General features: G+C 58.2%; 2 protein-coding genes across 3 annotated transcripts in view; one reads left to right on the top strand and one right to left on the bottom strand.

Moving 5' to 3' along the window:
- nle1 (notchless homolog 1 (Drosophila)) overlaps positions 1 to 13,172 on the bottom strand; it is a 257,228-nt gene extending 244,056 nt beyond the window's left edge. The window contains exon 1 of the mRNA XM_060847925.1: positions 13,105 to 13,172. The gene's annotated coding sequence lies outside the window, so the exon portion shown is untranslated. The remainder of the gene's footprint in view (positions 1 to 13,104) is intronic.
- LOC132830321 (heparin cofactor 2-like) overlaps positions 1 to 18,577 on the top strand; it is a 182,452-nt gene that overhangs the window by 142,619 nt on the left and 21,256 nt on the right. For both annotated transcript variants that reach the window (XM_060847929.1, XM_060847928.1), the window contains one exon: positions 18,202 to 18,475. In XM_060847929.1, the coding sequence (XP_060703912.1) occupies positions 18,202 to 18,475 (274 nt within the window). The remainder of the gene's footprint in view (positions 1 to 18,201; positions 18,476 to 18,577) is intronic.

Below are 18,577 nucleotides of genomic sequence, written 5' to 3'. Positions count from 1 at the left end.
TGCTCCCCACTCTGGGACTGACTCTGCTCCCCACTCCGGGACTGACTCTGCTCCCCGCTCCAGGACCCTCTCTGTTCCTCGCTCCGGGACTCACTCTGCTCCCTGCTCTGGGACTCTCTCTGCTCCCCGCTCCGGGATTCTCTGTTCCCCGCTCCGGGACTGACTCTGCTCCCTGCTTCGCGACTCTCTCTGCTCCCCGTTCCGGGGCTCTCTCTGCTCCCCGCTCCGGAACTGACTCTGCTCCCCGCTCCAGGACTCTCTCTGTTCCTCGCTCCGGGACTCACTCTGCTCCCCACTTCGGGACTCTCCCTGTTTCCCGCTCCAGGACTCTCTTTGCTCCCCGCTCCGGGACTGTCCCTATTCCCCGCTCCGGGACTGTCTCTGTTCCCCGCTCCGGGACTGACTCTGCTCGCCGCTCCGGGATTCTCTCTGCTGCCCGCTCCGGGACTCTCTCTGTTCCCCGCTCCGGGACTGTCTCTGCTCCCCGCTCCGGAACTCTCTCTGTTCCCCGCTCCGGGACTGACTCTACTCCCCGTTCCGGGACTCTCTCTGTTTCCCGCTCCGGGACTGACTCTACTCCCCGTTCCGGGACTCTCTCTGTTTCCCGCTCCGGGACTGACTCTGTTCCCGCTCCGGGATTCTCTCTGCTCCCTGCTCCAGGACAAACTCTGTTCCCCGCTCCGGGATTCTCTCTGTTTCCCGCTCCGGGACTGTGTCTGCTCCCCGCTCCGGGACTGACTCTGCTCCCCGCTCCAGGGCTCTCTCTGCTCCCCGCTCCGGGACTCACTCTGCTCCCCGCTCTGGGACTCTCTGTGTTCCCCACTCCGGGACTCTCTCTGTTCCCCGCTCCGGGTTTCTCTCTCCTTCCCGCTCTGGGATTCTCTCTGCTCCCCGCTCCGGGACTGACTCTGCTTCCTCGCTCTGGGACTCAGTTTCCTCCCCGCTCCAGGGCTCTCTCTGTTTCTCGCTCCGGGACTCTGTCTGCTCCCCGCTCCGGGACTCACTCTGTTCCCCACTCCGGGATTCTCTCTGCTTCCCGCTCCGGGATTGTGTCTGCTCCCCGCTCCGGGACTGACTCTGCTCCCTGCTTCGGGACTGACACTGCTCCCCGCTCCGGGACTGACTCTGCTCCCTGCTCCAGGACTCTCTCTGCACCCTGCTCCGGGACTCTCTCTGCTCCCCGCCTTGGGACTGTCTCTGCTCCCTGCTCCGGGACTCTCTCTGCTCCCCGCTGTGGGATTCACTCTGTTCCCCTCTCCGGGAGTCTCTCTGCTCCCCGCTCCAGGACTCCCTCTGCTCCCCGCTCCGGGACTCTGTCTGCTCCCCGCTCCAGGACACTCTCGGTTCCCTGCTCTGGGACTCTCTCTGCTCCCCGTTCCGGGGCTCTCTCTGCTCCCTGCTCCAGGACACTCTCTGTTTCTCGCTCCGGGACTCACTCTGCTCCCCGCTTCGGGACTCTCCCTGTTTCCCGCTCCAGGACTCTCTCTGCTCCCCACTCCGGGACTGACTCTGCTCCCCGCTCCAGGACTCTCTCTGTTCCTCGCTCCGGGACTCACTCTGCTCCCCGCTTCGGGACTCTCCCTGTTTCCCGCTCCAGGACTCTCTCTGCTCCCCGCTCCGGGACTCACTCTGTTCCCCGCACCTGGACTCGCTTTGCTCCCCGCTCCGGGACTCTCTCTATTCCCCGCTCCGGGACTGTCTCTGTTCTCCGCTCCGGGACTGACTCTGCTCGCCGCTCCGGGACTCTCTCTGCTCCCCGCTCCGGGACTCTCTCTGTTACCCGCTGCGGGACTGACTCTACTCCCCGCTCCGGGACTCTCTCTGTTTCCCACTCCGGGACTGACTCTGTTCCCGCTCTGGGACTCTCTCTGCTCCCCGCTCCGGGACTCTCTCTGTTCCCCATTCCGGGACACTCTCTGCTCGCCGCTCCGGGACTCTCTCTGCTCCCCGCTCCGGGACTCTCTCTGTTACCCGCTGCGGGACTGTCTCTGCTCCCCGCTCCAGAACTCTCTCTGTTCCCCGCTCCGGGACTGACTCTACTCCCTGCTCCGGGACTCTCTCTGTTTCCCGCTCCGGGACTGACTCTGTTCCCGCTCTGGGACTCTCTCTGCTCCCCGCTCCGGTACTCTCTATGCTCCCTGCTCCGGGACTCTCTCTGTTCCCCGCTCCGGGATTGACTCTGCTCCCCGCTGCGGAACTGACTCTGCTCCCCGCTCCTGGACGCTCTCTGTTCCCCATTCCGGGACACTCTTTGTTCCCCTCTCCGGGACTTTCTCCGCTCCCCGCTGCGGGATTCACTCTGTTCCCCTCTCTGGGAGTCTCTCTGCTTCCAACTCTGGGATTTTCTCTGTTCCCCTCTCTGGGAGTCTCTCTGCTCCCCGCTCCGGGATTCTCTCTGTTCCCCTCTCCGGGACACCCTCTGCTCCCTGCTCCGGGACTGACTCTGCTACCCGCTGCGGAACTGACTCTGCTCCCCGCTCCGGGACACTCTCTGCTCCCTGCTCCGGGACTGACTCAGCTCCCCACTCTGGGGCTGACTCCGCTCCCCGCTCCGGAACTGACTCCGGTCCCCGTTCCGGGAGTCTTTGTGCTCCCCACTCCGGGACTCTCTCTGTTTCCCACTCCGGGACTCACTCTGTTCCCCGCTCTGGGACTCTCTCTGCTCCCCGCTATGGGACACTCTGTTCCCCACTCCGGGACTGATTCTGCTCCCCGCTCCGGGATTCTCTCTGTTTCCTGCTCCGGGACTCTCTCTGCTCCCCGTTCCGAGGCTCTCTCTGCTCCCCACTCTGGGACTGACTCTGCTCCCCACTCCGGGACTGACTCTGCTCCCCACTCCGGGACTGACTCTGCTCCCCGCTCCAGGACCCTCTCTGTTCCTCGCTCCGGGACTCACTCTGCTCCCTGCTCTGGGATTCTCTGTTCCCCGCTCCGGGACTGACTCTGCTCCCTGCTTCGCGACTCTCTCTGCTCCCCGTTCCGGGGCTCTCTCTGCTCCCCGCTCCGGGACTGACTCTGCTCCCCGCTCCAGGACTCTCTCTGTTCCCCGCTCCAGGACTCACTCTGCTCCCCACTTCGGGACTCTCCCTGTTTCCCGCTCCAGGACTCTCTTTGCTCCCCGCTCCGGGACTCTCCCTATTCCCCACTCCGGGACTGTCTCTGTTCCCCGCTCCGGGACTGACTCTGCTCGCCACTCCGGGACTCTCTCTGCTCCCCGCTCCGGGACTCTCTCTGTTCCCCGCTCCGGGACTGTCTCTGCTCCCCGCTCCGGAACTCTCTCTGTTTCCCGCTCCGGGACTGACTCTGTTCCCGCTCCGGGATTCTCTCTGCTCCCTGCTCCAGGACTCACTCTGTTCCCCGCTCCGGGATTCTCTCTGTTTCCCGCTCCGGGACTGTGTCTGCTCCCCGCTCCGGGACTGTGTCTGCTCCCCGCTCCGGGACTGACTCTGCTCCCCGCTCCAGGGCTCTCTCTGCTCCCCGCTCCGGGACTCTCTCTGCTCCCCGCTCTGGGACTCTCTGTGTTCCCCACTCCGGGACTCTCTCTGTTCCCCGCTCCAGGACTCACTCAGCTCTCCGCTCCAGGGCTCTCTGTTCCCTGATCCAGGATTCTATCTGCTCTCCGCTCCGGGATTCTCTCTGCTCCCCACTCCGGGACTCTCTCTGTTCCCCGCTCCGGGTTTCTCTCTCCTTCCCGCTCTGGGATTCTCTCTGCTCCCTGCTCCGGGACTGACTCTGCTTCCTCGCTCTGGGACTTAGTTTCCTCCCCGCTCCAGGGCTCTCTCTGTTTCTCGCTCCGGGAATCTCTCTGCTCCCCACTCATCTACTCACCCTGTTCCCCGCTCCGGGACTGCCCCTGCTCCCCGCTCCGGGACTCTCTCTGCTCCCCGCTCTGGTACTGACTCTGCTCCCCGTTCCGGGATACTCTCTGTTTCCCGCTCAGGCACTCTCTCTGTTCCCCTCTCCGGGAGTCTCTCTGCTACCCGCTCTGCGATTCTCTCTGTTCCCCTCTCCGGGACTCTCTCTGTTCCCCGCTCCAGGACACTCACTGCTCCCCGCTCCGGGACTCGCTCAGCTTCCCACTCCGGGACTGACACTGTTTCCCGCTCCGGGACACTCTGTTCCCCGTTCCAGGACTCTCTCTGCTCCCCGCTTCGGGACTGACTCTGCTCCCCGTTCCGGGACTCTCTCTGCTCCCCTCTCCGGGACTTTCTCCGCTCCCCGCTCCAGGACTCTCTCTGCTCCCTGCTCCGGAATCTCTCTGCTCCCCGCTTCGGGACTGACTCTGCTCCCCGTTCCGGGACTCTCTCTGCTCCCCTCTCCGGGACTTTCTCCGCTCCCCGCTCCAGGACTCTCTCTGCTCCCTGCTCCGGATTCTCTCTGCTCCCTGCTCCAGGACTGACTCTGCTACCCGCTGCGGAGCTGACTCTGCTCCCCGTTCCGGGACTCTTTCTGTTCCCCATTCCGGGACACACTCTGCTCCCCGCTCCGGGACTCTCTCTGCTCCCCGCTCCGGGATTCTCTGTTCCCCGCTCCGGGACTGACTCTGCTCCCTGCTCCACGACTCTCTCTGCTCCCCGCTCCGGGGCTCTCTCTGCTTCCCGCTCCGGGATTGTGTCTGCTCCCCGCTCCGGGACTGACTCTGCTCCCCGCTTCGGGACTGACACTGCTCCCCGCTCCGGGACTGACTCTGCTCCCAGCTCCAGGACTCTCTCTGCCCCCTGCTCCGGGACAATCTCTGCTCCCCGCTCCGGGACTCTCTCTGCTCCCCGCCTTGGGACTGTCTCTGCTCCCCGCTCCGGGACTCTCTCTGCTCCCCGCTCCAGGACTCTCTCTGCTCCCCGCTCCGGGACTCTGTCTGCTCCCCGCTCCGGGACTCTTTCTGCTCCCCGCTCCAGGACACTCTCGGTTCCCTGCTCTGGGACTCTCTCTGCTCCCCGTTCCGGGGCTCTCTCTGCTCCCCGCTCCAGGACTCTCTCTGTTCCTCACTCCGGGACTCACTCTGCTCCCCGCTTCGGGACTCTCCCTGTTTCCCGCTCCAGGACTCTCTCTGCTCCCCACTCCGGGACTGACTCTGCTCCCCGCTCCAGGACTCTCTCTGTTCCTCGCTCCGGGACTCACTCTGCTCCCCGCTTCGGGACTCTCCCTGTATCCCGCTCCAGGACTCTCTCTGCTCCCCGCTCCGGGACTCTCTCTGCTCCCCGCTCCAGGACTCACCCTGTTCCCCGCACCTGGACTCGCTTTGCTCCCCGCTCCGGGACTCTCTCTTTTCCCCGCTCCGGGACTGTCTCTGTTCCCCGCTCCGGGACTGTCTCTGTTCCCCGCTCCGGGACTGACTCTGCTCCCCGCTCCGGGACTCTCTCTGTTACCCGCTGCGGGACTGTCTCTGCTCCCCGCTCCGGGACTGTCTCTGTTCCCCGCTCCGGGACTGACTCTGCTCCCCACTCCAGAACTCTCTCTGTTACCCGCTCCGGGACTGACTCTACTCCCCGCTCCGGGACTCTCTCTGTTTCCCGCTCCGGGACTGACTCTGTTCCCGCTCTGGGACTCTCTCTTATCCCCGCTCCGGGACTCTCTCTGTTCCCCGCTCCAGGACTCACTCTGTTCCCCACTCCAGGACTCACTCTGTTCCCCGCTCCGGGACTCTCTCTGCTCCCCGCTCCGGGACTCTCTCTGCTCCCCACTCCGGGATTGTCTCTGCTCCCCGCTCCGGTACTCTCTATGCTCCCTGCTCCGGGACTCTCTCTGTTCCCCGCTCCGGGATTGACTCTGCTCCCCGCTGCGGAACTGACTCTGCTCCCCGCTCCTGGACGCTCTCTGTTCCCCATTCCGGGACACTCTTTGCTCCCCTCTCCGGGACTTTCTCCGCTCCCCGCTGCGGGATTCACTCTGTTCCCCTCTCCGGGAGTCTCTCTGCTTCCAACTTCGGGATTTTCTCTGTTCCCCTCTCTGGGAGTCTCTCTGCTCCCCGCTCCGGGATTCTCTCTGTTCCCCTCTCCGGGACACCCTCTGCTCCCTGCTCCGGGACTGACTCTGCTACCCGCTGCGGAACTGACTCTGCTCCCTGCTCCGGGACTGACTCAGCTCCCCGCTCTGGGGCTGACTCCGCTCCCCGCTCCGGAACTGACTCCGGTCCCCGTTCCGGGAGTCTTTGTGCTCCCCACTCTGGGACTCTCTCTGCTCCCCGCTATGGGACACTCTGTTCCCCACTCCGGGACTGATTCTGCTCCCCGCTCCGGGATTCTCTCTGTTTCCTGCTCCGGGACTCTCTCTGCTCCCCACTCTGGGACTGACTCTGCTCCCCACTCCGGGACTGACACTGCTCCCCGCTCCAGGACCCTCTCTGTTCCTCGCTCCGGGACTCACTCTGCTCCCTGCTCTGGGACTCTCTCTGCTCCCCGCTCCGGGATTCTCTGTTCCCCGCTCCGGGACTGACTCTGCTCCCTGCTTCGCGACTCTCTCTGCTCCCCGTTCCGGAGCTCTCTCTGCTCCCCGCTCCGGGACTGACTCTGCTCCCCGCTCCAGGACTCTCTCTGTTCCTCGCTCCGGGACTCACTCTGCTCCCCACTTCGGGATTCTCCCTGTTTCCCGCTCCAGGACTCTCTTTGCTCCCCGCTCCGGGACTGTCCCTATTCCCCGCTCCGGGACTGTCTCTGTTCCCCGCTCCGTGACTGACTCTGCTTGCCGCTCCGGGACTCTCTCTGCTCCCCGCTCCGGGACTCTCTCTGTTCCCCGCTCCGGGACTGTCTCTGCTCCCCGCTCCGGAACTCTCTTTGTTCCCTGCTCCGGGACTGACTCTACTCCCCGTTCCGGGACTCTCTCTGTTTCCCGCTCCGGGACTGACTCTGTTCCCGCTCCGGGATTCTCTCTGCTCCCTGCTCCAGGACTCACTCTGTTCCCCGCTCCGGGATTCTCTCTGTTTCCCACTCCGGGACTGTGTCTGCTCCCCACTCCGGGACTGTGTCTGCTCCCCGCTCCGGGACTGACTCTGCTCCCCGCTCCAGGGCTCTCTCTGCTCCACGCTCCGGGACTCTCTCTGCTCCCCGCTCTGGGACTCTCTGTGTTCCCCACTCCGGGACTCTCTCTGTTCCCCGCTCCAGGACTCACTCAGCTCTCCGCTCCAGGGCTCTCTGTTCCCTGATCCAGGATTCTATCTGCTCTCCGCTCCGGGATTCTCTCTGCTCCCCACTCCGGGACTCTCTCTGTTCCCCGCTCCGGGACTGACTCTACTCCCCGCTCCGGGACTCTCTCTGTTTCCCGCTCCGGGACTGACTCTGTTCCCGCTCTGGGACTCTCTCTTATCCCCGCTCCGGGACTCTCTCTGTTCCCCGCTCCAGGACTCACTCTGTTCCCTGCTCCGGGACTCTCTGTGTTCCCCGCTCCGGGATTCTCTCTGCTCCCCGCTCCGGGACTCTTTCTGCTCCCCACTCCGGGATTGTCTCTGCTCCCCGATCCGGTACTCTCTCTGCTCCCCGCTCCGGGACTCTCTCTGCTCCCCACTCCGGGATTGACTCTGCTCCCCGCTGCGGAATTGACTCTGCTCCCCGCTCCTGGACGCTCTCTGCTCCCCGTTCCGGGACACTCTTTGCTCCCCTCTCCGGGACTTTCTCCGCTCCCCGCTGCGGGATTCACTCTGTTCCCCTCTCCGGGAGTCTCTCTGCTTCCAACTTCGGGATTTTCTCTGTTCCCCTCTCTGGGAGTCTCTCTGCTCCCCGCTCCGGGATTCTCTCTGTTCCCCTCTCCGGGACACCCTCTGCTCCCTGCTCCGGGACTGACTCTGCTACCCGCTGCGGAACTGACTCTGCTCCCCGCTCCGGGACACTCTCTGCTCCCTGCTCCGGGACTGACTCAGCTCCCCGCTCTGGGGCTGACTCCGCTCCCCGCTCCGGAACTGACTCCGGTCCCCGTTCCGGGAGTCTTTGTGCTCCCCACTCCGGGACTCTCTCTGTTTCCCACTCTGGGACTCACTCTGTTCCCCGCTCTGGGACTCTCTCTGCTCCCCGCTATGGGACACTCTGTTCCCCACTCTGGGACTGATTCTGCTCCCCGCTCCGGGATTCTCTCGGTTTCCTGCTCCGGGACTCTCTCTGCTCCCCGTTCCGGGGCTCTCTCTGCTCCCCACTCTGGGACTGACTCTGCTCCCCACTCCGGGACTGACTCTGCTCCCCGCTCCAGGACCCTCTCTGTTCCTCGCTCCGGGACTCACTCTGCTCCCTGCTCTGGGACTCTCTCTGCTCCCCGCTCCGGGATTCTCTGTTCCCCGCTCCGGGACTGACTCTGCTCCCTGCTTCGCGACTCTCTCTGCTCCCCGTTCCGGGGCTCTCTCTGCTCCCCGCTCCGGAACTGACTCTGCTCCCCGCTCCAGGACTCTCTCTGTTCCTCGCTCCGGGACTCACTCTGCTCCCCACTTCGGGACTCTCCCTGTTTCCCGCTCCAGGACTCTCTTTGCTCCCCGCTCCGGGACTGTCCCTATTCCCCGCTCCGGGACTGTCTCTGTTCCCCGCTCCGGGACTGACTCTGCTCGCCGCTCCGGGATTCTCTCTGCTGCCCGCTCCGGGACTCTCTCTGTTCCCCGCTCCGGGACTGTCTCTGCTCCCCGCTCCGGAACTCTCTCTGTTCCCCGCTCCGGGACTGACTCTACTCCCCGTTCCGGGACTCTCTCTGTTTCCCGCTCCGGGACTGACTCTACTCCCCGTTCCGGGACTCTCTCTGTTTCCCGCTCCGGGACTGACTCTGTTCCCGCTCCGGGATTCTCTCTGCTCCCTGCTCCAGGACAAACTCTGTTCCCCGCTCCGGGATTCTCTCTGTTTCCCGCTCCGGGACTGTGTCTGCTCCCCGCTCCGGGACTGACTCTGCTCCCCGCTCCAGGGCTCTCTCTGCTCCCCGCTCCGGGACTCACTCTGCTCCCCGCTCTGGGACTCTCTGTGTTCCCCACTCCGGGACTCTCTCTGTTCCCCGCTCCGGGTTTCTCTCTCCTTCCCGCTCTGGGATTCTCTCTGCTCCCCGCTCCGGGACTGACTCTGCTTCCTCGCTCTGGGACTCAGTTTCCTCCCCGCTCCAGGGCTCTCTCTGTTTCTCGCTCCGGGACTCTGTCTGCTCCCCGCTCCGGGACTCACTCTGTTCCCCACTCCGGGATTCTCTCTGCTTCCCGCTCCGGGATTGTGTCTGCTCCCCGCTCCGGGACTGACTCTGCTCCCTGCTTCGGGACTGACACTGCTCCCCGCTCCGGGACTGACTCTGCTCCCTGCTCCAGGACTCTCTCTGCACCCTGCTCCGGGACTCTCTCTGCTCCCCGCCTTGGGACTGTCTCTGCTCCCTGCTCCGGGACTCTCTCTGCTCCCCGCTGTGGGATTCACTCTGTTCCCCTCTCCGGGAGTCTCTCTGCTCCCCGCTCCAGGACTCCCTCTGCTCCCCGCTCCGGGACTCTGTCTGCTCCCCGCTCCAGGACACTCTCGGTTCCCTGCTCTGGGACTCTCTCTGCTCCCCGTTCCGGGGCTCTCTCTGCTCCCTGCTCCAGGACACTCTCTGTTTCTCGCTCCGGGACTCACTCTGCTCCCCGCTTCGGGACTCTCCCTGTTTCCCGCTCCAGGACTCTCTCTGCTCCCCACTCCGGGACTGACTCTGCTCCCCGCTCCAGGACTCTCTCTGTTCCTCGCTCCGGGACTCACTCTGCTCCCCGCTTCGGGACTCTCCCTGTTTCCCGCTCCAGGACTCTCTCTGCTCCCCGCTCCGGGACTCACTCTGTTCCCCGCACCTGGACTCGCTTTGCTCCCCGCTCCGGGACTCTCTCTATTCCCCGCTCCGGGACTGTCTCTGTTCTCCGCTCCGGGACTGACTCTGCTCGCCGCTCCGGGACTCTCTCTGCTCCCCGCTCCGGGACTCTCTCTGTTACCCGCTGCGGGACTGACTCTACTCCCCGCTCCGGGACTCTCTCTGTTTCCCACTCCGGGACTGACTCTGTTCCCGCTCTGGGACTCTCTCTGCTCCCCGCTCCGGGACTCTCTCTGTTCCCCATTCCGGGACACTCTCTGCTCGCCGCTCCGGGACTCTCTCTGCTCCCCGCTCCGGGACTCTCTCTGTTACCCGCTGCGGGACTGTCTCTGCTCCCCGCTCCAGAACTCTCTCTGTTCCCCGCTCCGGGACTGACTCTACTCCCTGCTCCGGGACTCTCTCTGTTTCCCGCTCCGGGACTGACTCTGTTCCCGCTCTGGGACTCTCTCTGCTCCCCGCTCCGGTACTCTCTATGCTCCCTGCTCCGGGACTCTCTCTGTTCCCCGCTCCGGGATTGACTCTGCTCCCCGCTGCGGAACTGACTCTGCTCCCCGCTCCTGGACGCTCTCTGTTCCCCATTCCGGGACACTCTTTGTTCCCCTCTCCGGGACTTTCTCCGCTCCCCGCTGCGGGATTCACTCTGTTCCCCTCTCTGGGAGTCTCTCTGCTTCCAACTCTGGGATTTTCTCTGTTCCCCTCTCTGGGAGTCTCTCTGCTCCCCGCTCCGGGATTCTCTCTGTTCCCCTCTCCGGGACACCCTCTGCTCCCTGCTCCGGGACTGACTCTGCTACCCGCTGCGGAACTGACTCTGCTCCCCGCTCCGGGACACTCTCTGCTCCCTGCTCCGGGACTGACTCAGCTCCCCACTCTGGGGCTGACTCCGCTCCCCGCTCCGGAACTGACTCCGGTCCCCGTTCCGGGAGTCTTTGTGCTCCCCACTCCGGGACTCTCTCTGTTTCCCACTCCGGGACTCACTCTGTTCCCCGCTCTGGGACTCTCTCTGCTCCCCGCTATGGGACACTCTGTTCCCCACTCCGGGACTGATTCTGCTCCCCGCTCCGGGATTCTCTCTGTTTCCTGCTCCGGGACTCTCTCTGCTCCCCGTTCCGAGGCTCTCTCTGCTCCCCACTCTGGGACTGACTCTGCTCCCCACTCCGGGACTGACTCTGCTCCCCACTCCGGGACTGACTCTGCTCCCCGCTCCAGGACCCTCTCTGTTCCTCGCTCCGGGACTCACTCTGCTCCCTGCTCTGGGATTCTCTGTTCCCCGCTCCGGGACTGACTCTGCTCCCTGCTTCGCGACTCTCTCTGCTCCCCGTTCCGGGGCTCTCTCTGCTCCCCGCTCCGGGACTGACTCTGCTCCCCGCTCCAGGACTCTCTCTGTTCCCCGCTCCAGGACTCACTCTGCTCCCCACTTCGGGACTCTCCCTGTTTCCCGCTCCAGGACTCTCTTTGCTCCCCGCTCCGGGACTCTCCCTATTCCCCACTCCGGGACTGTCTCTGTTCCCCGCTCCGGGACTGACTCTGCTCGCCACTCCGGGACTCTCTCTGCTCCCCGCTCCGGGACTCTCTCTGTTCCCCGCTCCGGGACTGTCTCTGCTCCCCGCTCCGGAACTCTCTCTGTTTCCCGCTCCGGGACTGACTCTGTTCCCGCTCCGGGATTCTCTCTGCTCCCTGCTCCAGGACTCACTCTGTTCCCCGCTCCGGGATTCTCTCTGTTTCCCGCTCCGGGACTGTGTCTGCTCCCCGCTCCGGGACTGTGTCTGCTCCCCGCTCCGGGACTGACTCTGCTCCCCGCTCCAGGGCTCTCTCTGCTCCCCGCTCCGGGACTCTCTCTGCTCCCCGCTCTGGGACTCTCTGTGTTCCCCACTCCGGGACTCTCTCTGTTCCCCGCTCCAGGACTCACTCAGCTCTCCGCTCCAGGGCTCTCTGTTCCCTGATCCAGGATTCTATCTGCTCTCCGCTCCGGGATTCTCTCTGCTCCCCACTCCGGGACTCTCTCTGTTCCCCGCTCCGGGTTTCTCTCTCCTTCCCGCTCTGGGATTCTCTCTGCTCCCTGCTCCGGGACTGACTCTGCTTCCTCGCTCTGGGACTTAGTTTCCTCCCCGCTCCAGGGCTCTCTCTGTTTCTCGCTCCGGGAATCTCTCTGCTCCCCACTCATCTACTCACCCTGTTCCCCGCTCCGGGACTGCCCCTGCTCCCCGCTCCGGGACTCTCTCTGCTCCCCGCTCTGGGACTCACTCTGTTCCCCGCTCCGGGACTGCCTCTGCTCCCCGCTCCGGGACTCTTTCTGTTCCCCACTCCGGGATTCTCTCTGCTCCCTGCTCCAGGACTCATTCTGCTCCCCGATACGGGACTCACTCTGTACCCCGCTCCAGGACTCTCTCTGTTCCCCGCTCCGGGACTCTCTCTGCTCCCTGCTCTGGGATTCTCTCTGCTCCCCGTTCCGGGACTCACTCTGTTCCCCGCTCCGGGACTCACTCTGTTCCCCGCTCCAGGACTCTCTCTGCTCCCCGCTCCAGGACTCTCTCTGCTCCCTGCTCCGGATTGTCTCTGCTCCCTGCTCCAGGACTCACTCTGCTCCCTGCTCTGGGATTCTCTCTGCTCCCCGTTCCGGGACTCACTCTGCTCCCCGCTCCAGGACTCTCTCTGCTCCCTGCTCCGGGATTCTCTCTGCTCCCTGCTCCAGGACTCACTCTGTTCCCCGCTCCGGGACTCTCTCTGTTCCCCACTCCGGGATTCTCTCTGCTTCCCGGTCCGGGACTGTGTCTGCTCCCTGCTCCGGGACTCTTTCTGTTCCCCGCTCCGGGGTTCTCTCTGTTCCCCGCTCCGGCACCCACTCTGTTCCCCGCTCCGGCACCCACTCTGTTCCCCACTTCAGGATTCTCTCTGCTTCCCGCTCTGGGATTCTCTCTGCTCCCCGCTCTGTTCCCCGCTCCGGGTCTCACTCTGTTCCCCGCACTGGGACTCGCTCTGTTTCCCATCTGGTATTCCCTCTGTTCCCCGCTCCAGGACTCCATCCATGAATCACAGGGAAGGGAGATATTTAGAAAAGCTTGGAAAGTTTTAATTGTATATGGAATGAGCTGCCAGAGGAAGTGGTGAAGGCTGGTACAATTGCAACATTTAAGAGGCATTTGGATGGGTATATGAATAGGAAGGGTTTGGAGGGATACGGGCTGGGTGCTGGCAGGTGGGACTAGATTGGGTTAGGATATCTGGTCGGCATGGATGGGTTGGACCGAAGGGTCTGTTTCCGTGCTGTACATCTCTATGACTCTATATCACTCCTTTGCAAGATCCATACAGGGTTCACTGATTTATATATTAACTTACTGTCTCGCAGGCTGCAGGTTGGAGGTAAAGTGAGTGCTGTACTGAGGGAACGTTGCCCTGTCAGAGGCATAGGCATTAGCTCCTGCCTGCTGTATCCCATAGCACTGCAGTGAAAAAGGGTAAGGCAATTAGCCAGCTTGACTTAGTATTTACCCCTTCAATAAAAACTGTATATCTGCTCTTTATCAAGTCCCTCCCTGTGGGATCTTGTTGTGTACATGTTACCCACTGTGTTTCCTACATCACAACAGTTAAAAACATTCCTTATGTTTGAATGCAGACATTGTAAAAATAGAACATAGAACATTACAGTGCAGTACAGGCCCTTCGGCCCTCATGTAACTCCGACTTGAGGAACCAATCTGAAGCCCATCAACCTACACTATTCCATCCATCCATTTGTCTATCCAATGACCATTTAAATGCCCTTAAAGGTGGCGAGTCTGCGACTATTGCAGACAGTGCGTTCAGTAATTGTAGTAGACTACGTAAATACTAGTCTTGCAGGTTAGGTGGATTGGCCACACTAAATTGCCCATAAGTATCCAGGGATGTGCAGGCTAGGTGGATTAGCCATAGGGAATACAGGGTTACAGGGATACAGGGTAATGGGGTGGGTCTGGATGGGATGCTCTTCAGAAGGTCGGTGTGGACTTGATGGGCCGAATGTCCTGCTTCTACACTCGAGATTCCATGATTCTTTCTTAAAAGAAGCTCCCTCTTCAGAAGGCACAGTTCAGTCAGCAGCAGTAGCTCCAGTAACACAGTGTGTATTTTGTAGTCCTCCATTTGTAGCACACTTGTCTATGACTCTGTCGGTTCAAATGTGGGTTTTGCAAATATCTACGCTTGCATGAACATTTGTTATATTGTACTCCCCCAGCAGGCACCATATAGATGCCAGAAAGAGAAGGAATCCGAATCCTTATTTTATTTCTCTTTCCCCAGTATAATTCTGATTCCCGTTCTGAATGGTTAACTCAGAACAGACCAGGGATCAAACCTCAGCCCCTTACATTTACAGGCTACCTCAGATGACGACTTGATACAGGAATATCATTTTCATTTCCTTCTTGATATTAAGGTTTGCAATAGTTTTGTTTGCTCATGCAAATATTAGCATCAAGGACCGTAGCATTTCACCTTCGAACAAACACTTTGTGGAGAATAGGTCTTTGTAACGCATCTAAAGCACAGCCCCAGAGGAGATGCTTTGACAGATCAGTCGATTCAACTTCCCACATAGAGGGATGGGGGTTGCTTGAATTCCGACCCCTTGAAGTTGTGCTGCGTGAATATTAGCTGCCACAAGTAAAACACATTCATATGCAGTTCCCTCGCTTGTTTTAACAGAAGCTTCAGCCTCTGGAAGAATAGTAAGATTGCCTGGGATCACCTTAAGCATTAATAATGTCTCAGAGTAATTTCTAGGCATGAATGTTTTAAAGCAAGAAGAGATTTAAAATCAGCAAGGTAGGGGTCAGGAAACAGCCTGCAGAGTGCACTCTGCGAGCAATGAATTTTGTTGAAAGCTTGGTTGGCAAATTCCTTTAAAGCGTGTATCCCTGCACAGTGGCCCCTGCTTTAATTGGATATAAACTAGCGATAGGTTCAATTTGCCCTTTATTCCAAGGAAACCTTTTCAGAACATTTATGCACTTTCAGACCCTCCTAGACTCATGGAATGTTACAGCAGGGAGCAAGGCCATTAGGCCCATTTATCTATGCTAGCTCTTTGTCTAATTAGTCTCCTTCTCCCATAACCCAGTAATTCTTACCTTTTGAAGTATGCATCAAATTCCCTTTGCCAATTACTACTGAATCTGCTTCCAGTGCCCTTTCAAGTAGCGCATTCCAGAGCATTAACAAGTCATTGTTAATCTGATTCTTTTTGCCAATTATCTTTAAATCTGTCTCCCCTGGTTACCAATTCTCCCCCCCCACTGGAAATATTTCTCCTTATTTGCGCAAACTTGAACACCTCTACTCAATCTTCAGGTCCTAGAACAGTCACAGCTTCTCACATAACTGGAGCTCCTTTTCCCTCTTCCAATTCTGGCAATTCTTTCGTTGACCCCCCCCTCCAAAACTCCTCCAATATTTGTTAGCAACTTTCAAAACAAAACCCCGCCCTCACTGCCCATTATGTAAACTTTTGAGGAAACAGTTCTCTGCACATTAATCACGCAGATTTGCAGTGTAAGAAACGTTTGTATGCCAGGAACTGCAGAATATTTCTGGAACAATTTCTTGTTAAAATGAGTGTATTTTTAGTCTCCTTCATTAACGATTCAGTTGGCAGACCAAGGAAAACGCAAGACCAGAGGAGGTTCCAAAGCATTTCTGGCCTGTGACGCAGTGTTTGAAGTCTCGCTGCTGTGGTATTGGTGGAAACACAATATGCAATTTGTAGGCAGCAAGATCCCATTAACAGAAAATGTTACGATGACTAGATAATTTTGTTTTTTTTAAAGGAACGCAATGGATTCTACTATGTTCACCTCTGAGAGCAAACAAGCCTTGGTTTACAGTAAAAAAATCTTAAATTTAGATTTCTTAAAATTTATGATGGGGCATTTGCAGATGCATTAAATAATATTCTAAAAGTAGATAAGCCATAAAGACATCAGTAACTCCTTCAAGCAAGCGGAAAATTCTTCTGTCATAAGGGCATGTTTTTAAAGTGAGAGGAGAAAAATTTAAAGATTTTAAAAAAGACATGGGGGCAATTTTTTTACACAGAGAGTGATTTGTGTGTGGAATGGTCTTCCAGAGGAAGTGGTGGGTGTGGGTACAGCTACAATGTTTGAAAGACACTTCGATAAGTAGAGGAATAGGAAAGGTTTGGAAGGGTATGGGCCAAGCGTTGGCAGGTGGGACTGGTTTAGTTTGGGGTTATGGTTAGCATGGACTTGTTTGACCGAAGGGTCTGTTTCCGCGCTGGGGGATGACTCCATGACTCAATCTTCCAAATTCTCCCCCACAAAGATCACTGTTGGTTGGATCATTGCATGTAATTATTCCGAGTTGACCCCTGATTGATAAGGGAGTCAAAGGTCACCTGGAGGGGGAGCAACAGGAAATTGGAAACAAGACCATAATCGGACAAGCCACCATTTTGTTGAATGGCAGAGCAGGCTTGAGGGGCCAAATGGCCTATTTCTTATTTTCTCATCTGAATGACAGCATCTCTGACAGTGCTGCACTCCGTCAGCACTGCAATGGAGTGTCAGTCCAGATGAGAACATAGGAACTAGGAGCAGGAGAAGGCCATTTGGCCCCTTGAGCCTGTTCTGCCATTCAATAAGATAATGGCTGATCTTTCCACAGACTCAGCTCCACTTACCACCCACACATCTTAACCCTTAATTCCTTTACTGTTCAAAAATCTATCAACCTTTTGCATTAAAATTATTTAGTGAGGTAGCGTCAACTGCTTCACTGGGCAGGGAATTCCACAGATTCACAACTGTCTGGGTGAAGAAGTTCCTCCTCAACTCAGTCCTAAACTTGCTCCTTCTTATATTGAGGCTCTGCCCCCTGGTTCTAGTTTCAGCCGCCAGTGGAACCAACCTCTCTGCTTCGATCTTATCGATTCCCTTCATAATTTTATCTGTTTCTATAAGATCCCGCTTGTATTCTTCTAATCCGGTGAGCATAGTCCCAGTTCACTCAATCTCTCTTCATAAACTAATCCTCTCAACTTCGGAATCAATCTCGTGAACCTCCTCTGCACCCTCGATAAAGTCTGGAGTGAAATTTGCTTTGTTATACAGATGTCCCAGGAATGAGTGAAGGGCTAGAGAGATGGTCTCTGCCATGGCCCTGTTGCAATGATTAGCAAATTGTAGTGGATCATGGCAATCTGGGAGGCTGGTGTTGATGTTTGCCATTACTAACCTTGTAAAGCACTTCATAATGGTCGATGATTCTATGTTGTTAAAGGCAAAGCCACTAACTCAGACACACTGTCCCAGTAAAGTGCACGAGTGTGGCTTCAAGTCCCACCTGCTCCAGAGGTGTGTAATAATATCTCAGAACAGGTGGATTCAAAAATGTCTAAAAAGTGCTTGAGGCTTAGCAAAGATCTTCCACCTCGGAACCCTTCAACCCCAGGGCATCACCAATTTCCTCATTTCCCCTCCACCCACCTTACCCCAGTTCCAAACTTCCAGCTCAGCACCATCCTCATGACCTGTTCCACCTGTCAATCTTCCTTCCCAAATATCCACTCCACCCTCCTCTTTGACCTATCACCTTTACCCTGTCCTCCAGCCATCTATTGCACTCCCAGCTAACCTTCTCCCCAGCCCCAACCCCACCCATTTATCTCTCCAGCCTCATTCCTGATGAAGGGCTCCTGCCCGAAACATTGATTTTCCTGCTCCTTGGATGCTGCCTGACCTGCTGTGCTTTTGCAGCACCACTCTAATCTTGACTCTAATCTCCAGCATCTGCAGTCCTCACTTTTGCCTAAAGACCGGATCTGCAGACATTGTAGGAACTGCAGGCCTCACTTCCTCCTTGCAGGAAACATTGGCATGTACCACAGAATGAGACCCTTCAGCCCATTATATCCATGTCTAGTCTGTGGTAAAGACACCAATTAGTTCCATTCTTCTGTTGCAGCCAATTTGCCAGCCTTGGCAAGCACCAACCACAGATTCTTTAAATCAGCATGGTCAGAGATGTTGTGACACACCTTTAGAGCAGGTGGGATTTGAGCCTGCTGCCTCAGAGGTAGGGACACTGCCACTTCAGCACAAGAACACCTTGTCTTGCCACTGCTCTTTGTCCAGAGCCCTTCTTTAAAGTTCTACGCAAAATCACCACGGAGGTTGTTCTGAGTAGTCAGGAAAGATTCTGAAAATGTAAATATTCTGGAGTAGGTTTTGTATCACAAATGCTTGTGACCTCCTGTTGTTTTGTTAAAAAATGAATGCACTGGGAGACGTCTCTACTGTTATTTGGATCATTGCAGTAACTAATGCAATCATTTTCCATAGTGTTATCATCCTTGTCACTGTCATCAATCTCAGCTCACAGTGCATTGGTACAAGACTTTGTTATTACTTTGCAAATCCCTTCTATTTGCAGGCTCGTGGGAGCATAAATTTATTAAAAGCAAGACCGCCATGCTCCAGTTCCACACTGGCAAGGCGACAGTGGTGAAGGTGCCAATGATGTACGTCAGAGCGACCATGCAGGCCACCACGGATCATACCCATGAGTGTGACGTTATCAGCCTGCCATACAGCGCCAACGCCAGCATGCTGCTTGTAGTCCCGTATAAAACCTTCGGCCTGAGGCACATTGAGAGAGAACTCAGCTGGGAAATGGTTGACAACTGGCTCAAGGAGATGACCAACAGGTAGATTGGCAGCATTAATCATTGCATTTGAAGTGTACTTCTCCTAAAATCATTGAATCACAGAATATGTACTGTGCTCCATTGAGGCCACATGGACCATCC

The sequence above is a fragment of the Hemiscyllium ocellatum genome, chromosome 31 (assembly GCF_020745735.1).
Source record: "Hemiscyllium ocellatum isolate sHemOce1 chromosome 31, sHemOce1.pat.X.cur, whole genome shotgun sequence".
NCBI lineage: Eukaryota > Metazoa > Chordata > Chondrichthyes > Orectolobiformes > Hemiscylliidae > Hemiscyllium > Hemiscyllium ocellatum.
This window is presented reverse-complemented; position numbering and strand designations above follow the sequence as displayed.